Source organism: Dermochelys coriacea, chromosome 5 (assembly GCF_009764565.3).
Source record: "Dermochelys coriacea isolate rDerCor1 chromosome 5, rDerCor1.pri.v4, whole genome shotgun sequence".
Lineage (NCBI taxonomy): Eukaryota > Metazoa > Chordata > Testudines > Dermochelyidae > Dermochelys > Dermochelys coriacea.
The window spans coordinates 123,799,549-123,816,865 of NC_050072.1; the positions used below are offsets into that span (position 1 = coordinate 123,799,549).

The following is a 17,317-nucleotide window of genomic DNA, read 5'->3' on the forward strand; positions in this document are numbered from 1 at the left end:
TAAGTCAAAATGGTATCACTATGCACTCAAGTGTAAGTGATGGCACAACATTGAAGTCAACGGAAAACCAGGCCCGTCATGTTTCCTGTCTCCAGATACATGTAAACTATTAGCATGTCCCCTTTAATCATTGCTTAGGCAACTTAGATATATTTAGCTGTCTCCTTATGAATGTCTCCTTATGAATCCCTCCAGTGCCATTGATCATTGTATTGCTCATTGTGGGACTCCCTTATGCCAGTCAATATTGTTGTGGAGATAGCTCCAGAGGATCAGACTCATAATAACTTATTTCATCATCTGGCTTGTTGTCAAAGTCCTCGTGGAATTTTTCTTACCATGCCAGGATATTTGGGGGGTGGGCGAGAGAACCACCTATGCTATCAGTATGTGTAGGTTAGGAAAAAAACCCAACTAGTGCATGTAGCCAGAATTGAGCCAGCTGAGATTTGTGAAAGCACTCATCTTTGGCCTAACTCCACTCCCCGGGGGAGATTTACCATTGACTTCAATGGCAGGAGAGTTTGGCCAGCGCCCAGTGCTTTGGAAAACCCCACCCTTACTTCTTTTGTGATAGCTGCATTCTGGGTGAGGTGTTTTTGTACATCCAGTTGTGAGAGGAGCTGAGGTATCTCCACATACATCCCCTTCTGACAGAAGAGAACAGACATTTGACTTGTCGTTTCTTGCTTTTTTTATAGAGCTAGGAGGAGCCACCGGTGGATATGTGTTACTGGTCCCTTCCTGTGCCTGATCTGTGGCTGTGGAGGAGTCAATCACAGCTCAAACTAGAGAGCTTTAGCTCATGTTGCTACTCACACTTTTAGTGCTGTTGGTTCCTGGTTCAGTCCCCAGTGTGTTATCCAAGATGGCAGCCATCACACTGACATTAGCCCTCTGTTAGGAAGCAAACATGAGGAATAACATAGATGGTGGATTTTAAGCTTTTGAAGGCTCAGACTATGTGATTAACACCCGGTGTATGTAGGGCACAGTGCAGAGCTGCACCACCCCAGAGGTAGCCCCAAGAGGGAATACATATGTATGCTGCACAATCTCTTACAATCCTCCACTTTGTGAAACGGCCCTGCTTGGGTTATTTGTGGAGAATGAACCTGTGACAGGCAGCACTAAAAGCATAAGCCTCTATCCTCCTGAGTTGAAGTGTGAAGGTTGTTAGCTAGATGCTGGAACAGACTGATTAATCTCCACTGTGGGCCAGCCACTAGAGGGGGACCGATGCTCCCACTCTGCCACTATGAGATACACATGCTCCCCCAAGCAACTCCATGGACTAGTGCAGGGAGTGAGGGGAAGAGCGTCATGTCTTGGCCTCCATATCCTCTCTTTTAGGGGTGGTTTGTAACACAGAGGCTGGTAGGAGGGAGCAGGGCCTGCACTGCCCTGAGAGCAGGAGATACATTTGTGTCCGGTCCTTGCATGGCATTGGGGAGGGTGGGGGGGAGGCAGATTTATTGACCAAGCCAGACAGAAGTAGGTTGGTACTAAACTCAAATAAATGCCTTTCTGAGCTTGCGGACCAGGAGGACACTTTCGCTGCACACAGCTGAAGTGCCGTGTCTCTCCCAACTCCCTGCCTAGCTTCTTCTTCCTCTTTTGTGTAGCTTTAAAAAAGCAATGTTAGATGTCCAAGTCTAGATTGGTGATCCAATTGACTGCTTCAGGTAAAGCAGAGTGGATGGCAGAGATACCATCAGGAGGATATGATTGTTTGGGACATTGGTTAATGAGGTGTTCCATAGCTTGAAGGCCGTGTCTGCAGTCACCCATGGGATTGTGTCTCAGTCTCATTAATGGAGGAGGTAGGCACATCTCCCATGTGATCTGCGGCTGCAGTTCACAGTGGATCATATTTTCCATTGGAATGAAAAGCCACGAGTTTCTTTGTCTGGGTCCTTGAAGAGCAGTTTGTTTGAGATGTTGATGTCCATCCATCTTGCTTGACATTGATCTTTGGGGGAAAACCCTGAGTCTTCGAGCTCTGCGCTGCAAGCCAAAAAAGTTTTTCTGGATTTGACTCAGAATCTTGGTATGTTATTTAGATCTGCATCTTTTGGACGGCCCTTGTTCTCTTGAATGTGATGGGACTCCTGAAGGATTCTCCTGTCGCAATGAATTTGGGGTGGGTGGGTGGATGTGTGCCAGTACAGGAAGACACGGTTGTGGCATTGATTTTACTGTGCCTGAAATTATCCATATCGCACTGTTAATTTCAGTGATGCATGGGAGCTACTCCTTGCCTATGTGAGTCTGAGAATTTCAGGGGAGTGAAATGCTAACATACAAATTATGCTCCCGTGCCTGAATGCCAGCAGTTGCAGTGGGGCCACGTAGTGGTTTATTTTTTTAAATAATAGTGGCGCTTGTACTCAATGGGTCGCTCAGTTTTGCTCCCTCTGTTCCAGATTGCTTGCTCAAATCAATAAGCTTTTTGTCCTCAGAGTCTCTTTCCCTCTGTTTATTATAAAAAATAAAAGGAGTACTTGTGGCACCTTGGAGACTAACAAATTTATTTGAGCATAAGCTTTCGTGAGCTACAGCTCACTTCATCGGATGCATTCCGATGAAGTGAGCTGTAGCTCACGAAAGCTTATGCTCAAATAAATTTGTTAATCTCTAAGGTGCCACAAGTACTCCTTTTCTTTTTTGTGAATACAGACTAACACGGCTGCTATTCTGAAATCTGTTTATTATGTATCACAGAGGGAGGACCGCCCAATTTTGAATGTAAAGCCTTCAAGGTAGTATTCGTATCCTGACTGATGGCCAATGTCTATCCCATCTGATTGATTGGCCTCCCCACTGTTTTCCCTGCGGTGGAGGAGGTAGTTCTAAAATTATTCCTAGATCCTGGAGAAAACTCTTGTCTTGATGTTCAAATAACCCTCCGTATCTTTATATCTTGACACTGAAGAATCTCACTCCTGAAAGCACTGGGCTCCCAGACCCATGAAAGAAAAATTGCAAAGAGATCTCCACACCTGTCTCGGGAGTTGTTCAGAATTATATCCCCTTGGGCCCCTTCAGATTGAGAGAGGCATGTGTCAAGATCTGCTCTGTACAGAGGGAAGTCAGGGAGCCCATCACAGTTCCCTGATTCTCAAGTTTCCCTGACTCCAGTATAAATCAGAGCAGCCTATGGACGTGGCTGTAACTTATGCCAGCCAGCTGAGAATTGGGGGTGTGCAGGAGTACTTTGCCTCACCCCATTGCACCTCCTTGTCCTCCGTATACCAGGGTGAGGGGAGCAGATGGTGTAGGAGCCAGCTACTCTGGCTTTATTCTACACTAGGGAATTCTCCTCTGGCCAGGTAGGGCTAGATTGTGGACACTTCACAGAACCCAAGCGGCACAAAGTGTCTGGAACAGGGAAAGAAAATGTGGCTCAGTATAACTCTATATACAATTGCTGTCAGAAGTGTCCTGAACTGTGCAGAGCTGACTACTGGTGGGGCATATGCTGGGGAAGAGAGAGAGAAACCCAGTACATGTGCAAACGGAAGTATAGAATGATCCCATACAGAAATCCATGCTGTGGAAATGGTCTGGGTTGGATGTACTATGAACGCTTGTGCTTTGCATGCAACAGTCCAGCAGGATGTCCTGTGAACATGAGCTGCATCTGACTGAAACAGTCCAACTGCAATAGAAGGAAAACTCAATAAAATCCCATAATTCTGGCTTGCTTGGAAATTTGTACGCAGGTGGGAGAACCATATGCAGAAGCACCTTAAAGCGACTCTTTGTGGTACAACATTTTCTTCTCATTCTTTGTTTAATACATTTTAAAAAATGTGTCTGTAACGCTCAGGCTTCCAGTTGCCCTTTGAAAACTTACAAAAAAAATAGTGGAATTGTACAGGTGTAACTGAGGGCAAAATTTGTAGAATCCATACAATGGTCATGTTCCAGAAGACAGACCGAATGCACTTGACATTCAAGTTCCAGCATGAATCTGCAGACATGCCAATAAGAAAAACCATCACTTTACTTGCAAACTGAACAAATTTGATCTGGAAGCCAGTGAGACCTGAATGTCCCAATATAATTGACTATGCATGGTTGCAGTCTGTTGCGGGACTGGTCCCTAAAATTACTGTAAACTACTGTAATTTCATTAGACCAATTTTGCCATTTATTCCTGGAATCCAGAGTCCCCTTCTCCTACAAATTACACCCTAACTGCTGATCGCACCTGCCATTCCTTTGTTGCAAGTGGCTTCAAAAATAGATGGAGCTTTAAACTGACTGGATGTAAAGAAATGAGTAGTTACATTTCCCATTGGTTTCAGAAAAACCTTGCAAGCCCCATTAATCAATCTAAATTAAGATGAAGCATCTTCAGGTGATTGGATGGAGGCCAAAAATAGTCCCCCTTTTCCACCCAAGAACATGCACGACTATTTCAGTTAGATTAATTTCTAAAATTGGAAGGGATGAAAGGAGAGCTGGAATAATTGGCTATTTAGTTAATTGGAAGTTAGAAGCAGAATCAGCTCCGTTAATGGTGTACGATAAATTTGTTGGTGGTATTTACAAAGAGTGCCTGATATTTTAAAGTATTTCTTAATGAATCCTGTAATCTGCCTCCCTCTCCTCTACTGTGCACTGATAATTCAATCACAAAAGAAGACAGCGGCTGTATGAGTTAGATGGTAAGGCAGTTTCACCCCTGTGATTTTTCTGATTTTCATTCTGTGTTTTAAGAATTGTCACTCCAAGCAACGTTGAGTTAGTGACATGTTAAACAATTTGGCAGGGATGTAAGCACCTCACAGCATGAACCTGCCCATCCATGATGACACCAGAGCTGAGTGACTACAACAAAACAGCCCATGCGAATGATCCTTTGACTTCCACGTGGTTGTCAAATTCCGCCATGTTTGTACAACTTTTTATTTGCTATGGCTGTTCTTCGGGGGTGAAAGTCATCCCATGTGATGATGTGCACATAAGAGGCACATGTAATCCAGTGTGATTTATACTGCTGACCATCCCTGTAGTGCCTAAACACCTGCCATGTAAAATCCATGGCAATAGTGAAGTCCTTGAGTGGACAACATGGAGTCTCTGGCACTTCTCCCCTTTTGGGGTCAAAACTCTGCTTGGGGGAATGTTTATAATTTGGGGTCTTGGTTGGTGTTTAGGGTCTCTCTCTCGTTGGCCCTTTAAATAATGGTGAATTTCACCTTGAATGTGTGAACAATAGTATTCACTCTTCATTATTTGCTGTTAGCTGTTCCCTATTCATCATTTGTTTTACTCTTCTAATCAGAGCCCAGAAATGATACATTTGCTAAGAGGGAAGGACCATTTTCACCACTATCACTGTGGTCCACTGGTGGATGGCACAAGTATATTGTCCGCGGTGGTGCTGACAATGGGTTTGTCCTGCTTACATTAACAGTTCAATCATTTGAGTACTGGCCCAGGAGATTCCTGGCTGAGACATATTTTCATTAGTAGGTCAATTTCTTTGGGTAAGCAGGACTTAAATGTAGACTGGGCTTTGTGTTGCTGTTCTCCAATCCAGACCAGCCAGATGCCGAACTCTGGCTCTCTCCTTCTGTCTTCTCTCTAGAATGCCAATTGCAATCACCAGTCACATTCCTCAGCTTCTAGAATGTCTGATTCTCTTCTGGTGCTTCCTGCATGTGTTAACTCTTAAGCCAGCGTCTAGAATTCTCTTTATTCTCCAGCCAGGACAAAAGGTTAATTACTATCACTTAATTCTGTAGAAAATCCCACCTTTGTATCCTTGAATCCCTTCTTTATAAAGTGTCTAGATTTTAATAGGATACAGATCTTTGACCAAGGTGAAATAATTTAACCCTCTATTGACCTACTGCAGTATTTGCCAAAGTCTAACAAGCCAAATTCAGCTAAACTGCTCTTAAACCAGTTGCATAATGTTCATACCAAGAGATTGCACTGATTTAACTAGATCCCAAACAGATTTTGTTAAATCCATCCACTTTCTATGTGGGGATAAGCCCTTAGGCTGCCATAGGTGGACTCCTATGCCTATGCAGTGCCCCATGGACTTCAACGCCCATGTGTTGGATCCAGAGGCAGGATCAGGCTCTATGCCTGTATTAGACTAAAGCAGCGGTTCTCAAACTTTAGCAAACCAAGAACCCCCCTTTTGATTTAAAAGTTTTTCAGGGACCTCACCCCAAACTCCCCAACTCAGCCTTACCCCACCCCTTCCCTGAGGCCCCACCCCCCACTCACTCCATCCCACCTCCCTCCATTGCTCACTGTCTCCCACCCTCACTGGGGCAGGGGTTGTGTTGCGGGGGGGGGGGTGCGTGCTCTGGGAGGGAGTTTGGGTGTGGGATGTGGGCTCTGGGCTGGGGCAGGAGGTTGGGGTGCAGGAGGGGGTAAGGGCTCTGGCCAGGCAGCACTTATCTTGGGTGGCTCCCGAAAGCAACCAGCACATCCCTCTCGCAGCAGCTCCTAGGTTGAGGGGCCAGGGGGTCTCCGCATGCTGCCCCTGCCTGCAGGCACCGCACCCACAGCTGTGGAGTTGGCGCTTGGGGCAGAAGCAACCCGTGGAGACACCCTGCCCCTCACCCTTCCCAGGGGCTGCAGGGATGTGCTGTCTGATTCTGGGAGAGGTGCAGCGCCATGACAGGTAGAAAGTCTGTTTCCTGATGTGCTGGGAGGGAGGGGGAAGAGTTGAAGGACAGAGGGAAGAAGGGGAGGAATTTCTCAGTGGGGCCCGCGGTCCCCCTGGAGTATCCTTGGGAACCCCCAGGGGGTCCGCGGATCCCATTTGAGAAATTCTGGACTAAAGGAAAACTAGAATTTGTAGATGTTAAATTAGCAACCATAAAATTCCCATGTACTGATGTTCAAAAATAGCAAGTAGAGTTCATAGAATCATAGATTAGGGTTGGAAGAGACCTCAGGAGGTCATCTAGTCCAACCCGATGCTCAAAGGCAGGACCAACCCCAACTAAATCATCCCAGCCAGGGCTTTGTCAAGCCGGGCCTTAAAAACCTCTAAGGATGGAGATTCCACCATCTCCCCTAGGGAACCCATTCCAGTGCTTCACCGCCCTCCTCATGAAACAGTGTTTCTAATATCCAACCTAGACCTCCCCGACTGCAACTTGAGACCATTGCTCCTTGTTCTGTCATCTGCCATCACTGAGAACAGCCGAGCTCCATCCTCTTTGGAACCCCCCTTCAGGTAGTTGAAGGCTACTATCAAATCCCCCCTCACTCTTCTCTTCTGCAGACTAAAGAAGCCCAGTTCCTCAGCCTCTCCTCGTAAGTCATGTGCCCCAGCCCCCTAATGATTTTCGTTTCCCTCCCCTGGACTCTCTCCAATTTGTCCACATCCTTTCTGTAGTGGGGGGCCCAAAATTGGACACAATACTCCAGATGTAGCCTCACCAGTGCTGAATAGAGGGGAATGATCATTTCCCTCGATCTGCTGGCAATGCTCCAACTAATGGAGCCCAATATGCCATTAGCCTTCTTGGCAACGAGGGCACACTGCTGACTCATATCCAGCTTCTCGTCCAGTGTAATCCCCAGGTCCTTTTCTGCAGAACTGCTGTATAGCCAGTCAGGCCCCAGTGACAGTCATGTCCAGTGACAGCATAGTCTAGTGGATAGAGCATAGGAAAGGGTGTCAGGAGTCCTGAGTTCTAGCTGTTCTGTTGCCACTGAGCTTTGTGTGACCTTGGGCAAGTCACATTGCCTCTCTGTGCCTCTGTTTTCCCATCTTACCTTTTGTTTTTCTTGTTCATTGTGGGGGAGGGACTGTCTCTTACTCTGTATATGTACTGCCCCTAGAACAATGGGGTCCTGATCCTGACTGAGGGCTTTAGGCACTACTGTAATACAAATAATTATTACTAATAATGCAAATTTACTAAAATGGTGTGACTGCTCATTCAGAGCCACTCTGCCGCACATTAACTTCAATTTTTGTGACCTGTCTGGGAAATGGGGATTTAACATGTGCAGTTAGGAATTGGGTCTGTTTCATTACCCAGAATTATTCTTGTTGGAATGAAAGAGGAGTTGCAAAAGGTGTGGATTGTAAACAAAACCATGGCTGAGAGAAAACAGGCTATCCTTTAAAGCAGACTACCAACCACGCTGTACAGGAGTTGAATCCAAAATTAGACCAATTTACAAATAAGCACACAGGAAAGAAAAAAACCCAGAACAGCACTGATTTGTACCATTGTTGCCAATCCCAGTAAAAAATCTGGGGCTGAGTGAGCACAGACTTAGGTCCCTGCGGTCCATGGAACTCTGCAGAGAAACAAGGTTTTGCCTGCATGGACCAGTTTCAGGACATCTCACCCCTATAGATAACCACTACATTTCAGGGTCGAGGTACACTGATAGCCACCAAGTAGATGCTGTGCTCAGCTATGTCCATGATGAGCCTAGGTCAGCAGCACCTGTTCTGTGGATAGAGGATTTCACTATCCAGCACCTGGAAGTGCAGCACAATATATTCCTAACAGAAATATATAAAACATTTTATAAGACTGCAAGGGAAGCCAAAATATTCAATTTGGGCTATGCAGGCTGTAATTGGAAAAAAAAATTATGGATAATCAAAGCCTCCTAAAGCATGAACTGGTGATTGGTTGATTTAAGCCTTGGTAAACACACAGCAGCCATCAGCGCTTATTTTATCCGCTACTCCAGAAATATACTGGGTCAGCTCTTGTAGTCTTTCCTTACAGCCAAGTCTCTCATGCTATGTCATGTGCTAAAGTATAAGACTTGAGAAAACACTTGACTGTGTCTTTTAAAAATCCTTCTGCTGGACATAACCTGCAGTGTTCCGTTTATTAGAATTTTCTCTTCTTCTTTCCTCCTTCACTTCCTCCCCCCCCCGGCCATGACAGATCCCTGTGGTAATAAAACCTTTTCAGCCTGAGGGGTTTGCCTTCACGGTTCTCTTTTCTCTGTCTGCCGTTTAGTTAATTTTCAGTTCGCTCATATATATATTCCAGGACTCTGCCTGTTTTCCCAGGAGATGCTAGGCAATAAGCTCCCACACTGCAGTTGAAGGGCTTTCTGAAAATGTATGTGGGGGGAATTAGGCAAGATGAGAACTAACTAATGCTAATTAATTCAGAACCTTTGTATTATTCAACTACACTACCTTGTTTAGAGTAGAAGCACCTCTCATAATGGGTAATATTAATATTCCCTTCATGTAGGTCTGACCAAGTCACCTCACATTGCAGTGTTCATGCTCACAGATTAAAAGGTTAGAGCTAGTGGTATCTAAACAAGTTTTTCCTAGTTAACAATCAGGACAAAATGACGATAAAAAATGGAGATGGTGACACTAGATGCTAATTAAGATATCTGCTATCGTTTGTACAGAGAAGCTTTCCTCAAGAGGAAGAGAGATGCACAGATATAGGCCCAAATTCTCTCCATGCCAAATCTAGTTCTAGCTTCCTGATTCCCTGGGCTGATCTGTGCCATCTCTGATCACAGCATAGGCTGGAGCAGCCTATGCTAGCTAGCAATTGCCTCCAAGGAATCATGTGTCATCTGAGGACAGACCGAGTGCAGTATATACCAGTCATAACCCACCCTACCACCGTCCTGCCCCCTTCGTCTGAGCCAAATGTAGAGGAGTGGCAAAAAGGCTGGCTATGCCAGCTCTGTGCCAGCTGAGAGGTCCCCCTTAAGGAGGGAATTCTCAGATTGGCTGCTTTTTTGCCTCTTCGAGTTTCCAGGACAACATCAAATGGCCAGAATGCAGGAGAGAATCTGGCCCATAAAATACATTTCTTTTCCATAGGCAAATTATTTTAGTAACAAACTCACTGATGGTGAACAGTAAGTTTGCAAGAACAGTCATAAACTCTACATATTTATGACATAGTTGCAAGGGCCACAACATTCAATTAGGCAGAGCAATGGTGCTACAAAGGACCTTCAGCTTCCTTGCTATAATCTATTCAGTTTCTTAACACACATGATCCAGATTCTTCTGAACCTAATTAAATGTCTCACAGCACGCTACTTCAGTATAAAACACCCAACTCCTTACTGTTTTCCATAATATACCTATGGAATCGAAGGCATGGTGTTGAGTCACAGCAGACTGGATTGACAAAATCCAGTTATTACTATGCTCTGGCTGCACTGGCCAGGGAAACAGTATTAATGCCATCTTTAAACATGGTAATTGCTAGAAAGGTGCTGACAGGATTTCAGTAGTAATTACATGTACAATTCTTGTAATTCAGTAAGAATTCTTCCTTAACCTATCATCCCATTAAACACTCCCAAAAGCCATTTAGAACAGAAATAACTCATGTACGCCTGCCCAGTTAGGAGCAGAGCTAGGTGAAATATGGATTTTTTTTGTTGTTGTTTGCTGGCAATTCCAAAATATAAAATGAGAAAATAAAATTGTTGCAGCTCAAACTGAAGATGAAATTTTCTGACAAACTGAAAAATAAAATTGTTTTGGGTCAAGCCACATATTTCACTTTGATTTAGGGCATTATTGTACTTTTAAAAAAAATTAAAAGAAATAGCAAAACAAAGTTACATTAAATAGAAAAATGGAAACGTTTTGATTTGAAAAATTGAAATGTTTTGGGGGGGGGAACGGAGTTGACTGAATCAGTTTTGTGAAATTGGTGTGAATGCATGAATTTTTTCAGCATTACCGAAACTGTATTGTTTGCTGGAAAAAGTTTTAGTCAAAAATTTCATCCCTCTTTAGTTAGGAGTCCATAGGAGCCACGATGATATCAACTCCCCATCCCAGTGTCTTTCCATCCCCTTCTCAAAGGAGACAGGTCATGTGGAGCAAGTCTCTGTGCAAGCGAAGTGACATCATCCTATGAAAATTTGCCAGGATTTGATGCTACTTAAACCAGTCCTTACCCCCATACATGCCTTGCCAAAACCCACAGTGCCCCAGCAATTGGGAATTCAAATGGAAGAGCTTCTTTGAGATCAGAATGCTGAGAGAGGGATTGTTCCCATGGCACCCTGGCTATTTCTTAATGAGGTTCGAGTTTCCATTCCTCTCATTTCCCTTGCATTGTCCTGTGTGAGTGTGTGTGGTAGGGTACTGGGCAGCTCTCTGGCGACTGTGGTTTTTCCTTTGGTTTATACCACTGCCTAATGCTGATCTCTAAAGCCATTTTAAGTCTCTCTTGGCACACCTCCAGTTAAGTCTCCCATTAGAGTTCTGTGCCCCACACATTGTGTACAGTGAAGAGATCAAACGTCGCAATGCAGATTGAAAAGGAGGACTTGTGGCACCTTAGAGACTAACAAATTTATTTGAGCATAAGCTTTCGTGAGCTACAGCTCACTGGTATAGCTCACAAAAGCTTATGCTCAAATAAATTTGTTAGTCTCTAAGGTGCCACAAGTCCTCCTTTTCTTTTTGCGAATACAGACTAACACGGCTACTACTCTGAAACCTGTCAATGCAGATTATTACCAGGTTATGTTCAGTTAAAATTGCAGTAGTCAGCATCTCAAAGTAATGCTTAGCAGGAAGCGGTTTTGTGGTTTAAACTACTAATTAACATTGGGCCAAAAGTACTTTGCAGAAAGGGCCCAATCCTTCACTACCGATCATGTGCTACTTACTCCCACTGAAGTCAATAGTTTTGCCTGCGTAAGCTGTCCTGGCATGTTAAATTGGACACATTTGCTCAGATAAATCTTTTGATCATCCACAGAGTGGCTTTCATGTCACTGTAAACCCATCTTATTTTAAAGTATGATTTCATCATTTATTTAGCATGAAACACAATTGATTTAAACCATTTATGACGCGGGCAGTACAATCACTTCTGCGCTGGATTATGATCTCGCAATCTGCTCTGAGTTAAGGAGCAGTCCGTGGTTGCACTGGTCCAGAAGCAGAGAAGGGATCAAATTGTGACTGAGATTTTGATTCTGCTTCTTCCTTGCTCAATGGGAGATATAATCTGCACCACCCTAAACTTGGTGACCTCTGTCTGAGTCACACTCTCACCTCTGAGGCTGCTCCAGGGGCTATGCAACAAGACACTAGACAGGTTGTAAAACTACAATCTAGTGCTTAATATTCTGTTCCTCTTTTTCTCTGCTTGCTACATGAGCTTGCTGTGATATTCTCCAAGCTGAATTAAATGAAGAACTTTCAGTCCAATGTAAATTAATCTACATATTTGTCTGTCTTTCAGCCTGGTAAAGTTTTGGACAGTGCTCTCCCAAGAGGTGTGATGAGAAATGGCTTTAGGAAACAACACACAGCGAAGTTATTCCATCATCCCATGTTTCATCTTTGTCGAGGTGAGTGCACTGCACAGATGCTGCAGAAGTTTGTGTCATGCTATGATGAAGCTGGGACAAAAACAGCTGAACTCTGTAAGAAAGAAGAGTAGCAAGTCAGCAGTTGTGAAATGCATCCTGTTTTGATAAAGAAATGACAAGGTGACAAGGATTGTATATCCACATGAACACAGCTTGCTTATTTAACAAGGCATCAGGGCCAGATTGGTCTCACATTACAATCACACAATTGGGTATAAGCAGATCCCCCATCCCTCCCTTACAGCCCTATATAGGTTTGTCAGACTTCTGATCCAGGTGCAGAAAAATGAGCAGGTGCTGCAGTCTCAATTAATCCATCCCTGGAGCAGGGGAGTAGGGACTAGAAGGAGTGTTGGCTCTCCCTCCCCAACTCACTGGCTAGCACAGCTGATCTAGGAGGGGGTGTCATCATTTACTGCTGTAAGTGGCCACTGCCCTCTGAAGCAAGAAGAAAGTGAGGGAAGAATTGTTATTTATATGGGTGTCTCTGAGGCATACAGTTCCTAGAGCTACCCTAGGTTGATGCAACATAGGTACCAGCCCTTGCTCAGGGGAGTGAACTAATTCTCAGTCTAGCCCAGCTTATAGGCTGAGGGGCCAGTTGTTCAACTCTTACTGCAATCGGTGAGCATTCACGCAGGTGAATGGTCTAGTGGGAATCTAGTGAGATGCTTCTACTGTTGAAACATGGTGGTGGAGTCAGATGATACAACAGTTGTGAGTTAATTAATGTTGAAGTAATGTGAGTGAATGCTCACTTAATTTAAGTAAGGGATCCAACAACCAGGGCCTTTGTTTGCTGGCTATGGAGTTGGTTTTCTTTTATCAGCCTGGCAGGTTCTTTATTGGTCGTTTATTCACTCTAGTGAGTTTGTTTCCTGTTATGATCAAAATAAATGAATACCAAAACCTCATGTTCTCTCTCCCTACTAGGAAGTAGGTCACATCTCAACCTGAGGATCTGGATTTGGGTTATTTTTCAAGGAAACTTTTGTTAAAAGTTTGTCTGGGGAGAGCTATACTGTTAAGCAGTCATAGGCATCCACCTATTGCTGTGTAATCCATACCCCCCACACCTGTTGTTATCCCTTAGTCCTGAATTGTAAAATTAACATTGTGGGCCAGATGGTGACTAGGTCTGTGAGGTCAAAGGGGCAGGAGTGAGGGAGCAGGGCACAAGAAGAACCCACTGGAAAGGGCTAGAAGGCCTAGTCACAGTTTTGGTCTTTGTGTTCTCTGGGCCTGATCCAGCTCCCACTGCAGTCAATGGAGGGATCTTCCATTGCGTGGAACCTGGGCCTTTGTTGGCTGGATATGGAGTTTGTCTGAGGCCCCATGCAAGCAAGGAGGCTTGCTCTCTTAGTGCAAGGATAGTAACTGCTACAAAGGGAGCTAGGATATCTAGAGCATGTGATTGTAACAGGTACCTCTCTTGGCCTCACACATCCAGGACTGTGTTTGCTCCCGGAGATCTTCTCTGCACCCACTCCCCACCATCTGTTTCACAGAGGTGTGCCCTGAGAGTGTGATCGGTTTCTCTATGGGCCTGATCTAAAGCCCATTGAAGTCAAAGAGAGTCTTCCTATTGCCTTGAATGAGCTTTGGTTAGCCGCTATCATAAAAAGAAATCTGACTGGCTGAAGAAGGTACTAGCTGTATAGGTGTGGGACATAACTGATTAACCAATTGTTTTGGAAAAATTTTGCAAAACCATTGTAGAAACAGAGTAGTACATCTCAAGAGGTGGAGTTATAGCAGACAGCTATATCTAGTGAGTGGTTTAAGGCAACTGACCCTCAGTTGTGTCTTACGGTTGTCCTTAGGGATTTATCACTGACATAATACCCACATTTTCAAGGAATAGAGGTCTCTGTCTCCTGTGGAAATCAGAGCAAATTGCTTAGGTAACCTCAAAAACAGGAAAGGACAGAAATCCATACATCATTATTTCATTCATCCCCCAAACCACTTTTTTTTTCCAAAGGTACATAAGAAATACCAGAAAGATGAGAAATAAGATGTTTCAAATTTATAGCCTGAATCATCTCTGAAGATTTTTAGCCCTCTAATATGTGAATGATGAGTCTGAGGGTAGCGGGGTCAATAGAGTTATAAATTGGCCTATAGACAATCTGACGTGAACTTAAAAATAAATCAAGTGCCAGGAGGAAGGGAAGATCGTTGTTCACTGCCTGAGCATACTTCCCCTGTCCTTTGGCATGCTAGACGTGATGACAACAGTCCTTTTTTATTAAGAAACCGATGCAAAGACAGAGAACCAGTGTTAAAATGGATGTTCCCTGTGCTGGCATTGGCTAATGCCTGCTCTTCCCATTCACTGTGCTACATCTTTTACTCATGTTACTGTTTGCCTTTCTGGAAAAGTGATGTGGATTGTCTGTGTCCAGCGCAGCGGAATTGGTCTCTGTAGGCTATTTATGTTTATCCCAAGTAGTATAGATCTAACCAGCTCTTAGAATTTGATTTCCCACTGGGACGGCAGAGCTGATGGACAGCAGCCCACTCACTCTGAGAAGCCACTACTGCTCTTCATGGTAAGCTCAATACTAATTAATCTTTGTAGCACTGGGCCCCATGTCAGTAATTTGATGATAGCCCTGAACCAGTGATTCTCAGCATTTCCTGGTGACCCAAGGAGAGCTGACTGATTACATGGGGCTTCTCCTCCTGCTTGTTTCCAGCTGCTAAGTCACATTGAGGACAGCTAGAAACACATTGTGTGATTTCCTAATTGTTCTTTTCCATGTTTAGCAATTTCTGGTAGAACAGTGTCGTTATGTGATGACAAATGAGAGGAGAGATGGCCCACAATCCGTATGATCATCATTGATATTCCTGGGTTATCTAGGGAGGTGGTGAAATCTCCATCCTTAGAGGTTTTTAAGGCTCGGCTTGACAAAGCCCTGGCTGGGATGATTTAGTTGGGGTCGGTCCTGCTTTGAGCAGGGGGTTGGACTAAATGACCTCCTGGGGTCTCTTCCAACCCTAATCTATGATTCTATGTTGAACCTAGAGCCCCCAACTGAAATTGAGGCCTCAGAGTGTTAGGTGCTACACAGACCAGTAAGAAACAGCCCCTGCTTGGGAGAGCTTACAGTTCAAATAGGCAAGACAGAGTCAGGGAAGGGGAAACAGAGGCTCAGAGAGATTAAACGATTTGCCCAAGGTTACACATCAGCTCAGTGGCAGAACCAGGAAGAGAACCCAGGTTTCCTGGGTCCTAATTCAGAGGCCTGTTCACTGGATCCCGCTGTCTCTCTCACTGATCTTTCTAATAAGGTTTTGTCCACTCACTGATAAAATTTAAGCACCTTGCCCTAAATTTTATTTTTCAATTCCCGACTGAGCTGAGCACCAAAATTTCATGCCAGTACATTTTTGTTCACAATGAAACTTGGTCTTGCCCCAGTGCAGGGGGCTGGACTTGATAACCCCTTAAAGTCCCTGTCATGGGACAAGTGTGCCCTGTCACCTCTTGAGGCGGGGCGCGGTAATTACTTCCCCACAGTCACGTCCTTAGGACCATCCCTTGTCTTGGGGTTGTGTGGACTAATGATAAAATCACTATGGCTGCTCTCACTCTCTCAAGGTTGTGTAGCCCAAAGGCCAGAGTCAAGGTGACAGCCTCTTCCCACAGAACTGTGGGACCCAATGGCTTGAGTCAACATGGCTTCCCGGTTCGGTCAGAGTGGTCAGAGTCAGTGTGGCCGCCTGGCTCGGCAAGGCAATATGGCCTAGTGGGAAGAGTCATTAGGGCTTCCCTCTCTCAGGGCTGCTCTCAGAGTTACGTGGCCCAATGTCCAGAGTCAGTAAGGTCACCCTCTCTCGGGGCTGCATGGCCTAGTGACCTGACCCTGCCCCTTCTGTGGGGTTGCATGACCTAGTGGCCTGTTAGGGGAGTGAGCCACCACCCTGCGGAGGGTGGCGGCTGGGTGGGGGGACCCAGGCCCTCCCTGCTTCACCGAGTCCCCCCACAAGCCCCATCACAGTCCCTTCCATCTGTGATTCTGCTCTACAATATCAGCTACAATGCTCTCAGGTTTGGACGAGCTCAAGACTGAATATGAAAGTATTAGACCCACACAGTTTTAATATTTTAAATATCCTGCTTATGCTGATATTTGACAGTTTTTATAGTTCCGATAGTTATTCAGACTTCCATTTTCAACACAGTTTTCTTAATCTTATTTTTCTCCACTCAGCTCACTTATCTTGGCAGTTAGTTATTATAAAACCTTACCTGAAGGTGAATGGCTCATTGTAAGGACTTTCCCCCGGGGCTGACTTTTCCAAATTCCTTTATACATTCAGATTGTGGACATTTAAATAAAGAGGTAACATGCAACATCTAATCTGTAATGACAGAAATGTTAAATCAACATTTCAGTCCCTAATTAGAAAAGCTCTGTCACATTCAAGGCTAAAGAAGACTTAATTAAAATAATTCTCAGTCACTTATCAAATATATGTCTGTGTCTAAAATATTCAAGGCAAGTATCTTGATCATTCCTTTTTATTGTGTTGTATCAGATACCATTATATTTTGACATGCAGTGCAGCTTACATCTCCAAATATTATATGACAGGAACCGCCATGATTATTTATTATATTAGATGTTATGTTATATACATTCTCAAAGGATATGGGAAATAGAGAAGAGTGTTCACTCTTCTTATGTATGCAAATCTTGATGGTACTGATCAATTTTTATTTAAGAAAGAGATAGGGAATACTTAATCTGTCTCAGGTTTTCTATGTTGCTTGCTAATACAGGACCCCTGGGGCTGGTTGCCATCAGTGTAAATTAGAGTAGCCCCCAGGATGCTGTAATCCAGCACTGGGGGGACAGACAGTGCACAGAGGCTGCAACAGGAGCAGGGCAGTGCAAAGGTGGGTTTAAAACCAGTTTTGCTCACACAGCTCTGGTATGCAGTTTGTGGTGAG

The 17,317-nt window shown here is 44.4% G+C and overlaps 1 protein-coding gene across 3 annotated transcripts in view; it reads left to right on the forward strand.

Moving 5' to 3' along the window:
* PLPPR1 (phospholipid phosphatase related 1) overlaps nucleotides 1-17,317 on the forward strand; it is a 194,627-nt gene that overhangs the window by 64,662 nt on the left and 112,648 nt on the right. For all 3 annotated transcript variants that reach the window (XM_038403876.2, XM_038403875.1, XM_043514958.1), the window contains one exon: nucleotides 12,222-12,330. In XM_038403876.2, the coding sequence (XP_038259804.1) occupies nucleotides 12,268-12,330 (63 nt within the window). In that variant the 5' untranslated portion in view covers nucleotides 12,222-12,267. The remainder of the gene's footprint in view (nucleotides 1-12,221; nucleotides 12,331-17,317) is intronic.